This window comes from Epinephelus fuscoguttatus, linkage group LG5, assembly GCF_011397635.1.
Source record: "Epinephelus fuscoguttatus linkage group LG5, E.fuscoguttatus.final_Chr_v1".
Classification (NCBI taxonomy): Eukaryota; Metazoa; Chordata; class Actinopteri; order Perciformes; family Serranidae; genus Epinephelus; species Epinephelus fuscoguttatus.
The window spans coordinates 43,840,183-43,853,322 of record NC_064756.1 but is presented as its reverse complement, the minus strand read 5'-3'; the positions used below and the strand labels follow the sequence as shown (position 1 = coordinate 43,853,322).

General features: G+C 40.8%; 1 protein-coding gene across 8 annotated transcripts in view; it reads left to right on the top strand.

The window, feature by feature from the left end:
* The window catches only part of usp32 (ubiquitin specific peptidase 32), a 266,626-nt gene that overhangs the window by 102,585 nt on the left and 150,901 nt on the right, over positions 1–13,140 (top strand). For all 8 annotated transcript variants that reach the window (XR_007449393.1, XR_007449395.1, XR_007449394.1 and 5 more), the window contains exons 7-8: positions 106–213; positions 3,289–3,404. Coding sequence is in view for 1 of the 8 variants with exons in the window: in XM_049576738.1 (XP_049432695.1) it covers positions 106–213; positions 3,289–3,404 (224 nt within the window). In the remaining 7 variants the exon portion in view is untranslated. The remainder of the gene's footprint in view (positions 1–105; positions 214–3,288; positions 3,405–13,140) is intronic.

Here is a 13,140-nt window from a genome sequence, read left to right as displayed (position 1 = left end):
CTGTGTAGGTCTTAAGGCTTTTAAATCCAGTCCCTCACCACTGAATACAACCCTCTTCAAAGACTTGCTCTTTCTATGAATATTGTTATTGATGTTGTTTACCAGGTTTGTTTCACGCCTTCGATGAGAATAGGGACAATCACATCGACTTCAAAGAGATCTCTTGTGGACTCTCTGCGTGCTGTAGGGGGCCCATTGCTGAAAGACAAAAATGTAAGCTAATTAAGATAAGTAAAACCCAGACACTTGACATACAAAGCCTTTTTACCATAAGGAATCCAGTCTATTTGTTCTTTGTAGCTGTTGTCTGGAATTTGAAAATTGAAAAGTAATAATTTTTTGATGTGTTTGATGTTATTTTAAGTGTTGATTTGTGCTGTAGCTTATTAGTTCACAATTGTCATCTCAATTTTCATTGGTGCTTGAAATTACATAACGTTACATACATTTTTGGATTTCCTGCTAATAGACTAAACAGCATGGTGTTGGGTGGGCTGGGCGATATGGCCTTTAAAAAAAAAAAAAAACTGATTTACAACAAATCCAATTCACGATTTAAATCAATTTTCACCTCCCCTACTTAAAATCAATTTTCAGAAGAATATTTGTGGCCTGGTAGCACGTACCTGGGGTCCAAAACTTTCAACATGTTGAATAAACCCCGGGTTTTCCACGGTATATATGGCCACCATATCTCTTGCGATATACAGTAGAGGCCAAAAGTTTGGACACACCTTCTCATTCAATGCGTTTTCTTTATTTTCATGACTATTTACATTGTAGATTCTCACTGAAGGCATCAAAACTATGAATGAACACATGTGGAGTTATGTACTTAACAAAAAAAGGTGAAATAACTGAAAACATGTTTTATATTCTAGTTTCTTCAAAATAGCCACCCTTTGCTCTGATTACTGCTTTGCACACTCTTGGCATTCTCTCCATGAGCTTCAAGAGGTAGTCACCTGAAATGGTTTCCACTTCACAGGTGTGCCTTATCAGGGTTAATTAGTGGAATTTCTTGCTTTATCAATGGGGTTGGGACCATCAGTTGTGTTGTGCAGAAGTCAGGTTAATACACAGCCGACAGCCCTATTGGACAACTGTTAAAATTCATATTATGGCAAGAATCAATCAGCTAACTAAAGAAAAACGAGTGGCCATCAGTACTTTAAGAAATGAAGGTCAGTCAGTCCGGAAAATTGCAAAAACTTTAAATGTGTCCCCAAGTGGAGTCGCAAAAACCATCAAGCACTACAACGAAACTGGCACACATGAGGACCGACCCAGGAAAGGAAGACCAAGAGTCACCTCTGCTTCTGAGGATAAGTTCATCCGAGTCACCAGCCTCAGAAATGGCAAGTTAACAGCAGCTCAGATCAGAGACCAGATGAATGCCACACAGAGTTCTAGCAGCAGACCCATCTCTAGAACAACTGTTAAGAGGAGACTGCGCGAATCAGGCCTTCATGGTCAAATAGCTGCTAGGAAACCACTGCTAAGGAGAGGCAACAAGCAGAAGAGATTTGTTTGGGCCAAGAAACACAAGGAATGGACATTAGACCAGTGGAAATCTGTGCTTTGGTCTGATGAGTCCAAATTTGTTTGGATTTCCAACACGCCGTGTGTCTTTTTGTGAGGCAGAAAAGGTGAGCGGATGGATTCCACATGCCTGGTTCACTGTGAAGCATGGAGGAGGAGGTGTGATGGTGTGGGGTGTTTGCTGGTGACACTGTTGGGGATTTATTCAAAATTGAAGGCACACTGAACCAGCATGGCTACCACAGCATCCTGCAGCAACATGCCATCCCATCCGGTTTTGCGTTTAGTTGGACGATCATTTATTTTTCAACAGGACAATGACCCCAAACACACCTCCAGGCTGTGTAAGGGCTATTTGACCAAGAAGGAGAGTGATGGAGTGCTGCGGCAGATGACCTGGCCTCCACAGTCACCGGACCTGAACCCAATGGAGATGGTTTGGGGTGAGCTGGACCGCAGAGTGAAGGCAAAGGGGCCAACAAGTGCTAAACACCTCTGGGAACTCCTTCAAGACTGTTGGAAAAGCATTTCAGGTGACTACCTCTTGAAGCTCATGGAGAGAATGCCAAGAGTGTGCAAAGCAGTAATCAGAGCAAAGGGTGGCTATTTTGAAGAAACTAGAATATAAAACATGTTTTCAGTTATTTCACCTTTTTTTGTTAAGTACATAACTCCACATGTGTTCATTCATAGTTTTGATGCCTTCAGTGAGAATCTACAATGTAAATAGTCATAAAAATAAAGAAAACGCATTGAATGAGAAGGTGTGTCCAAACCTTTGGTCTGTACTGTATATCGTGACTGCATCCATGATCGCTTCCCACCGGGCCCCTTTCTTATCATATGGGGGGTGGGGGCACGTTAATTTATTTAATTTTATTTTCTATATAGCACCAGATCACAACAGAAGTCATTTAAGATTACCTTTCCTATAGAACAGGTCTTTGCCTTGTCCTTTCCTTAAACAAAATAAATAGCCTTATTATTTTTATCTTATTTACATAACAGCATGTCATTTCTGTCTCTACATTCTGTCTCTACAATCCTTCTCTGCTCTCTGTATCGCGCAGGGGGGGTTCAGCCCCGATGTGCGCACACACAAACACAGACAGGTGCGCGCGCACACACACACACACACACACACACACAGGTGAACACACAAGAGCGTGGCCTGGGACGCATTTTCCTGACAATTATAACCAAGCCTGGCCAGAACTGGAGCAGAGCCTGTGTTGCGTTCAGGCGTTGTCACGTGAATAACAAATTCCAGTACTTGAATAGGGATATTTTCGCAGGGAGCAACACCTCTCCCACTTGGCAGCATGCCTCTGTTTGAGGTGCTGCAGTGAATTGGTAGTACTGCTACCTTGGGTAGCAACAGCCTTCAAACACACTTTGCAGCGTGGTGCTGTTTGTTCTGTGTCTGACATCCCAAAACCGAACCACTTCCAAATAACTGAAGAAAGGGAACGAGTTATTCCCTGCTTGCTGCCATGTTCCTGTGTATCAAGCGCACGGGGGGGAGGGGTGAGCCCACTCTGAACTATGGGAGCCCAGTAGAGAGCGTCGGTGGCGGATGTTAAAGAGAAATTCGATTTTCATTAAAACAATTCGACCTAAACTACAAATTCGAATTAATTGAAAAATTGATTTATCGCCCAGCCCTAGTGTTGGGTTTGTAGGGAGTATTGTGCTTCAAAATCATATTTGCTTTTCTCCACTAACATCGCTGTCTTTGACTGCCAGTTTGCTTCAAAGTGTTTGATCTGGACCGTGACGGAGTTCTGTCTCGAGATGAACTCCATGAAATGGTGGTGGCCTTGCTAGAGGTGTGGAAGGACAATCGCACAGACACACTCTCTGTAAGTACACACACTAGCACACTGAATGTAGATGTGGATATGGACTGTATGTGGACAAAGGCCCCTGCTCTGCAGAGTAGAGGTATCAAAGTTGTACTAAACATCAGATTTTACATCATTATCTCTGCCAGGTGTAAGCCGGGGTGAAATCAGCTCTGCAGTTAATTTTGCACACCACTGGACGTTTTTTTGTCTGTTCTAATAGTGTTTCTTGTTGTTACTTCCTATTTTGTTGTGCTGTGGCCTACAGACAAAGTTATTGTCATTCAAAGTCCAGTTATAAACACGTGGGTCAAAAAATTTCTTACTGTTTTAGGGGCATTACGCATGCTGCATTTTTTGCGCCCTCAAATTCGATGTTTTCGTTGTAGACGTGCAGCAGACGTGCTCAAACGCCAGAGCAATGACATTGCGGCATGCACGTGTTCCCTAGTGCCTATCCCAGCTGACACTGGGAAAAAGGGGTGGTACACCCTGGACAGACTGCTACACGTATCACAGGGCTGACACACATACAGACAGACAACTGTTTACACTCACATTCACACTTGCACACAAACATGCAAAAGGCCAAAACCCAGCAGCAGTAAACGGCGCGCATCGAAAAATATGCCCCTGTTATTTTCAGTGTACAACACCACACCCATGGCTATATGCGCATCGGCGCTTTTGGGGATTGTGCCTTGTGACACTTCATGCCACTGTCCTATTTCCAGCCCCAACACTCCTGCAATTAAATGCAACTTCTCTACTCACCAAGGATGTATAAAGAGAACTCTGTTGCCGTTGCTGTATCCTGTGTGGCAAAGAATGGATGACGAGGGACTTGTTGTTGAGGTTGAGATATATTCCAAGCTAAACGATCCACAGTCCTGACATTATAAAGACCATGGCCAAAAAGATATTGCTTGGTGAGTCATAGCTCTGGAGATTGGCTCTTCAGGTCAGATGTTAACTTTTATTGATTTTACACGAATGAAGAAGTATCTTCAATATGAAGACTTAAGATATTTCAATGAAAGTGTGTTGTCATCTGTTAACGAGCTGCAGCACGGCACGTCAGTCATGTGCTGGGGACAGCACTTAACATTAGTCACATGATGTGCCATACTGTGGCAACACCAATGTGTTTCAAGCTAAACTCCACACAAAAGGGCCCCTGCCAGCCTGCAGATTCCAACCTGGAACCATCTTGTTGTGAGGCAACAGTGCTAACCACTGCATCACTGTGCCAACCAGCATGCCCACCAGTTCCTGAATACTGACCTATTTACAGTGTGTAGTTTATCAATTTAACTCATACATCAATAGAAATGTAAATTTGACCATTTGTTGTTAAGTGTTGGAACTGTTTCTTGAAGAACAATAATTTATCCATGTGAACAGCACTTCTGTGCAGCATCTCTGACCATAGCTGAGGTACACAGATGCGGTCAAAGACCAGGTACCAAACCTCAAACCTGGCAGCCTCACTATGACAAGACTCCAACAAGCTGTAGTCACTGCACTTAGCTATTGTCTACTGTTAATGTATGCACAGACAAGAGACTAATATTGATCTTCTCATCTTATTCTTGGAATAATAGACTTTTTCCTAAAATGGCAAACTATTAGTTTAATGCTGGCTTAAGCTGATCCCAAATCGGATGTATTTATGGCTGTGATTTCATGGCAGTTTATTTGAAAGATAATGCTAGCAGATGAAAGTGCTGGGCAGTCTAAAAAGACAGCACAGTGCAGGGATTGTCTTTTTTAATTTTTATTTTATTATTATTTTTTTTTTTTTTCAAAGAACAATTTTATTGAGCATTTTTCAATGTAAAGACAAGACAGTAATGAAATAAAAATAAAATCTTAATAAAGATCTTAAAATAAATGACAACAACAACAATAGTAATAATTAAAAATAAAGTAAATAAATAAAAATGTACAACTCCATTTCAGTCAGACAGCACAGCATACAGTATGCAGCAAACATCCAATACATAATGCACTGTTCCAGAGTACAATATTTAAGTATGTTTCAACCAGGTTACAAATGAGCCACATGTGCGCTCATATTGGTCCAGTCTGTCTGTAAGAGAGTATGAGACTCTCTCATAGCTAGCCAGTTGAGCCATAGTAGTGGCCCACTCCTCATAGGGAGGGGGTCAGTCCTTTTTACAGTGTCTCAAGAGCACTCGTTTGGCTGTCGTGATGGCCAGAATGACCCACTTCTTTCTTTCTTTTCTTTCCTTTATTATGGATCCACCATTAGCACTTGCCGAAGCATGGCTATTCTTCCTGGGGTCCATCATATCCAATACATCCAACATAATACAAATCATACACATCTACGTGCAAAACCCATACAGTAACCACAATAAACACACAATAGTTCACAAACATTTAGAATCAGGTACAGTATAGAAAACATCTTTCAGAAATCTAAACTTTCCAGTATTTTACATTTCATACTCAGTAAGAATAATCAAGGGTTTATTTGTCAGAAATTTTTCCTTTCTCATAATGAAAATTCCCTACCACATAGTAGGGCTGTACCCAAATATTCGGATATTCTAATATTCACTTCTATGGGTAGGTATTTGTTATGAAAATTTGGTATTCGATATTCATTTTTTTTGTAAATTTACTTTTTTTTTTTTTTTTTTTTTAAACATATTTTTTTGGTGCTAAATGTAGCCTTTTTGTTGTTGGTAAATGTAGGTTATCAATAAAAATCAAAACTTTTAAATTGCATTGTTAAAAATGTGAAAATATAGTATAGCCTACCAACTGAGCTTGTGCGCACGGCACACTTGAGCGCAAACGTCTGAGGCTGTGGATCAATGCCAAGTTTTACCACTTTATCACTATTCCCTCTAACTTGTAGCTTTTTTTTCCGTTATCTTTTGAATTTAATATGAATTATGGAACCGTTTTTGTCAACGTTTGTTTCCCCCTTTTTGTACAATAAATTATTGTTTAAAGTTTCAACAAGTTTCTTTTGGAGAGCGTGACACAAGTGTGTTTTGAAAACAACCGTGGACTGTCTCCTGCTCAACGCATCAGTACCTTCAGATGCCATGACAGTAATAGATTATAGATTAATAGATAATAATAATAATGTCAAAATATCATTTACAGACTGATTTAACAGACGATCACTGCTGCCCGACCTGCAGGTCCATTTGCTGGTCCCGCAGGTTACGGGTCGACCTGTGCATCACTACCCAGCTCAGTCTATAAAGGCTGTACACAACAGTAAGGATATAGACATTATATTCTATTCAGGCCGGCAGAACCAGCAGCGCATCAGCTCTACAGTGCACAGCACTGCTGATTAACCATTTTGTTGCAGCACAGAGTGTCTGCCAGCAACCAATTACTTGCAGAGGCTTCCTACAACTTGTTTCAACGGTTCCGATTTAATCAGAAGACAAATTAAACAGGATGACTAGCCAATGTGAAAATCAAAAGAAAGCATAGAATAATGTACTGAAGGAGACTGTTGTGCCATCACATTGTTTTGTGGTTTGAGAGCAAAGATCCAATCGCGGCTGTGCAAAACTCCGCAATACAATTAGGTCCGAAAACCCCCCGGAAAAAAACACCTCACCATAGTTCTATACGTGACCGTTTTCTGTGTGATGCTTGTGTTGACTTTGGGTAATAATCTGTTGCATGTTGTTTTTGATATTCATGTTGAGCAAAATGAGAAAGTAACTATCCATACAATATCCTTGGAGAATGTGTTACCATTATGTTTCTAACAAAATTTAACAAAACATAGTAGGACCTCTGTCTTACAGTTAACCATCTCAGGCTGTCATGCATGTCTTTCACATTAGTTCCATAAGAACAGTGTAAAGCACAACATGCTGCTTTGTTTTGTGCAACTTGCAATTTAGTCATACCCTTCATCAAAGCACTAGACCATATTACAAAACAGTAATCAAGCTGTGACAACACTAAAGCATTAAGAACCTGTTAAATGACATCTGGTGGCATACCTTTTGAAAGTCTTCTTATAACTGACACACCCCTTCCCATTTTGCTCACAATGTTATCAGTATACTGAGAACATGATAGACTATGATTCAAAGTGATACCCAAAAGTTTAGTCTCTTGTGCTTGATAAACAGGAATGTTGTTTATATATAAGTTAAGTTTTGGTTCAGCTCTCAGTTCATATCTTGATCCAATTAATACAGACTTTGTCTTACCAACATTAAGCACAAGGTTATTACATGACACCCATCCAACCACTGATTTCAACTCTCTTTCTAAGACGTCATTAACTATTTCTGTTGTTGATCCTGCTGCATATATTGTCGCATAATCCGCATACATAGCAGTTTGAGATTTATCTAACACCAAAGGAAGATCGTTTAGGAAAATAGAAAACAGTAAAGGCCCCAAACAACTCCCTTGAGGTACTCCACAGTCAACTTGACTCACCTTTGGAAAATCTACCATTAAAGAAAACTGTCTGCCCTCTATTTGTTAAGTGGTTCTCCATCCACTTTAGTGCAGGAGAAGTGAAACCATAATGTTTAACAGGGCTCAACAGTAACGATTGCCCGATTGCCCGGGGCAAGTAAAACTCAAGGTAGGGCATGTAAACTAACAACTCACTTGCCCGATCGGGCAAGTTGCTAAAAATAGTAAAAGTTAATAACTAATTGATAAAATAAATGTATTTTAAAACGTGCTCTTCTGCTCTGATGCAGCGGTCTCTCTGCCTGAAGTCACAGGCACACGCTGTGTAACAATGTCCTGCCCACAGCCCCCATTGATATTATTTTGTGCGACGGGCTTCATATACACTGAACAAAAATATAAACGCAACACTTTAGTTTTTGCTCCCATTTTTCATGAGCTGAACTCAAGGATCTAAAACTTTTTCTACATACACAAAAGACCATTTCCCCTCAAATACTGTTCACAAATCTGTCTAAATCTGTGTTTGTGAGCACTTCTCCTTTGAGGAGATAATCCATCCCACCTCACAGGTGTGGCATATCAAGATGCTGATTAGACAGCATGATTATTGCACAGGTGTGCCTTAGGCTGGCCACAATAAAAGGCCACTCTGAAATGTGCAGTTTTGCTTTATTGGGAGGTCTGGGGGCGTCAGAAAACCAGTCAGTATCTGGTGTGACCACCATTTGCCTCACGCAGTGCAACACACCTCCTTCGCGTAGAGTTGATCAGGTTGTTGATTGTGGCCTGTGGAATGTTGGTCCACTCTTCTTCAATGGCTGTGCGAAGTTGCTGGATATTGGCAGGAACTGGAACACGCTGTCATATACGCCGATCCAGAACATCCCAAACATGCTCAATGGGTGACATGTCCGGTGAGTATGCTGGCCATGCAAGAACTGGGATGTTTTCAGCTTCCAGGAATTGTGTACAGATCCTTGCAACATGGGGCCGTGCATTATCATCCTGCAACATGAGGTGATGGTCGTGGATGAATGGCACAACAATGGGCCTCAGGATCTCGTCACAGTATCTCTGTGCATTCAAAATGCCATCAATAAAATGCACCTGTGTTTGTTGTCCATAACATATGCCTGCCCATGCCATAACCCCACCGCTACCATAGACCACTCGATCCACAACGTTGACATCAGCAAACCGCTCACCCACACGACGCCCACACATGCTGTCTGCCATCTGCCCTGAACACTTAAAAATGGGATTCATCCGTGAAGAGAACACCTCTCCAACATGCCAGACTCCATCGAATGTGAGCATTTGCCCACTCAAGTCGGTTACGACGATGAACTGCAGTCAGGTTGAGACCCAGATGAGGACGACGAGCATGCAGATGAGCTTCCCTGAGACGGTTTCTGACAGTTTGTGCAGAAATTCTTTGGTTATGCAAACCGATTGTTGCAGCAGCTGTCTGGGTGGCTGGTCTCAGATGATCTTGGAGGTGAACATGCTGGATGTGGAGGTCCTGGGCTGGTGTGGTTACACGTGGTCTGCGGTTGTGAGGCCAGTTGGATGTACTGCCAAATTGTCTGAAATGCCTTTGGAAACGGCTTATGGTAGAGAAATGAACATTCAATTCACGGGCAACAGCTCTGGTGGACATTCCTGCAGTCAGCATGCCAATTGCACGCTCCCTCAAAACTTGCGACATCTGTGGCATTGTGCTGTGTGATAAAACTGAACATTTTAGAGTGGCCTTTTATTGCGGCTAGCCTAAGGCACACCTGTGCAATAATCATGCTGTCTAATCAGCATTCTGATATGCCACACCTGTGAGGTGGGATGGATTATCTCCTCAAAGGAGAAGTGCTCACAAACACAGATTTAGACAGATTTGTGAACAGTATTTGAGGGGAAATGGTCTTTTGTGTATGTAGAAAAAGTTTTAGATCCTTGAGTTCAGCTCATGAAAAATGGGAGCAAAAACTAAAGTGTTGAGTTTATATTTCTGTTCAGTGTAATAACATAAAAATATACTATTTATGGTGTTGTGTCATCGTGTCATTTCTGTCTCTACATGGTCACGCGTTAACAATTCTGCTCTGCTCTCTGTATCGCGCACGGCGAAGTTCCGCCACACACACAGGTGAGCATGCTAGAGCGGCTCGGGCCGCATTTTCCTGACCAAACCTGACCCCGAGCCCGGTGCAGTTTGTCAGCTGACAAAGTTATTGTTATGGACACTGTGTAAATAACCATCAACAGACTGCTGTTACGCACAGACAAACATGCTGCTCGCACAGCAGCGCAGCACAGCACTCGTGCTGAGCTTGTGTTGTGTTCAGGCGCTGTCACGTAAATAACAACTTCCAACACTTAAATAGCCTAGGTCATAGCACAAAACAGCAGGATATCAAGTGACTTTTTACTTTATTATATTCAATAAAATTGTATGTTCCTAAATATTGAGACACCTCATATGTAAGCTAGACAGACATTTCACCTGCTCATTGCTGTGCACAAATGTACTGTATGTACTTAGTCCTAAAGAGCCCTTCTGGTGCCAGTAGATACATAGAAACATCCCAGCAGGCTGTGCTTTGCAAACATACAAAAAAGTTTCACGCATGTGAAAATTATTTTTCATGCGTGTGCTTCACCTCCGCTACTACAACTCCATCCTAGGGGAAACACTGCTATGTGCGTTTTGTGCAACAGGTGGATGTGATAGTCTACTGGTAGAGTAGAGAGAGAGCTAAGTAGCATTGAAGTAGAGTAGAGCAGGGCAGAGAGGTGGAAGCAAAATATATTAAACCTGGTGTTAATACAGCAGAACTGGAGAGAGGGGTGAAAAATAAATAGAGGTGGGCATGGCTCAAGTAGGGCGCAAAATTATAGACGTAGAGCGATTGACAAATTTTTCACAGCCCTGACACTGTCATTTTTGTGTAGGAATTAAGCTACAATACATGACGGTAACGATAACATACGATGTTGTTTTAATTAATAAATACAGTGTGAATAAAGATTACATGACATAAAATAACTGCAGTCTTTGTTATTTGATAGCCGCTTAAATTAAACAATTTTTATAGGGCAAGTAAAAACTGACTTCTGACAAGTAGATCTCTGACCAACTTGCCCGACTGGGCAAGTGAAAAAAAAACCTTAGCGTTGAACCCTGTTTAAATTTATTCAATAACAAAAAATGATCTATAATGTCAAATGCAGCACTAAAATGAAGTAAAACAGCACCCACTAATTTTTCATCACATATTCACCATATATTCCATAGTACATTGCCAATCATCAGTCATTTGTGTTAAGGCCGTGCATGTACTGTGACCAGACCTACAGGCATGTTGATAATCTGTGTTTAAATTGTTTATATCAAAATACGTTTGTATTTGTTCAAAAATAACTCTCTCCATGATCTTTCCTAATGCTGGTAACAAACTTATAGGGTGACTGTTTATGCCAGAAGATGGTGCAGCACGATTTTGTTTAAGTGGGATAATTTTTGCTGTCTTCCACGCCTTAGGATAGATACATTTTCCAATACTCAAATTAATAATATAACAGACAGGAACAGAAATTAAATTGGCAGCCATACTGAGACATTTTACATCCAAATTTTCAACCCCTGGTGGCCTGTCCTTACATTTATTGAGCAAACACTCCACATATTTAGTAGTAACCTTTGTAATTTTGAATTCACAGTTCTTATTATTCATGATTGAGTTTTTGATTAGACTTGTATAGGAATCTATACTTGTCTGCTGCATGTTACTCCTTATATTGTTAATCTTGGAAGAGAAATAATCATTAAAATAATTAGCAATATGAGCTGGTTTGGTCAAAATTGTTCCTTCCACTTCCAGGTCATTTGTCATTTTTCACATTTTTAATTTTCTTTTCATAGAACAATTGTTTTTTCTTTTTGTTTAAAGTTGTGACATCATTTTTTAACTTATTATAAATTTGCCAATCAGACTCAAAACCCGATAAAATAGCTGCTTGTTTTGCTTCATCTCTTTGTTTCATAAGTTCTCTTAACTCAGTATCCAACCAGGGTGAATTCAAATTCCTAACTGTCTTTTTTCTAATTGGAGCATGTTTTTCAATTACCTGTAAAAAGAATGTGTTAAATATGTTTAGTGCATCATCTGGATTATCCTTCTCAAGAACATATTGCGAATTTATAGTTTTGATATCGTGTATAAATGCATTTTCACTAAATGTTCTCATTGAACGCTTGTAAACTATGTTTCGTCCTGATTTTGGAACCATTGTCTCTCTTACAATTACAACTAAATTATGGTCACTACACCCCACTGGTATTGATAATACATTAGAACAGAAATTACTAAAATTTGTAAATATATGATCAATGCACGTTTCACTTTTATGATTATCTTTCCTTATACATAATCTCGTTGGCCTGTCCACCATTTGAGTTAAATTACACGCCCTTGTGACTGATTGTAACTTCTCTTTAAGTGGCCAGTTAGATGAATTCCAATCAGTGTTTAGATATCCTAAACAGTAAACGTCATGACCAATATCACATACAGTACAGGCCAAAAGTTTGGACACACCTTCTCATTCAATGCGTTTTCTTTATTTTCATGACTATTTACATTGTAGATTCTCACTGAAGGCATCAAAACTATGAATGAACACATGTGGAGTTATGTACTTAACAAAAAAAGGTGAAATAACTGAAAACATGTTTTATATTCTAGTTTCTTCAAAATAGCCACCCTTTGCTCTGATTACTGCTTTGCACACTCTTGGCATTCTCTCCATGAGCTTCAAGAGGTAGTCACCTGAAATGCTTTTCCAACAGTCTTGAAGGAGTTCCCAGAGGTGTTTAGCACTTGTTGGCCCCTTTGCCTTCACTCTGCGGTCCAGCTCACCCCAAACCATCTGGATTGGGTTCAGGTCCGGTGACTGTGGAGGCCAGGTCATCTGCCGCAGCACTCCATCACTCTCCTTCTTGGTCAAATAGCCCTTACACAGCCTGGAGGTGTGTTTGGGGTCATTGTCCTGTTGAAAAATAAATGATCGTCCAACTAAACGCAAACCGGATGGGATGGCATGTCGCTGCAGGATGCTGTGGTAGCCATGCTGGTTCAGTGTGCCTTCAATTTTGAATAAATCCCCAACAGTGTCACCAGCAAAACACCCCCACACCATCACACCTCCTCCTCCTCCATGCTTCACAGTGGGAACCAGGCATGTGGAATCCATCCGTTCACCTTTTCTGCGTCTCACAAAGACACGGCGGTTGGAACCAAAGATCTCAAATTTG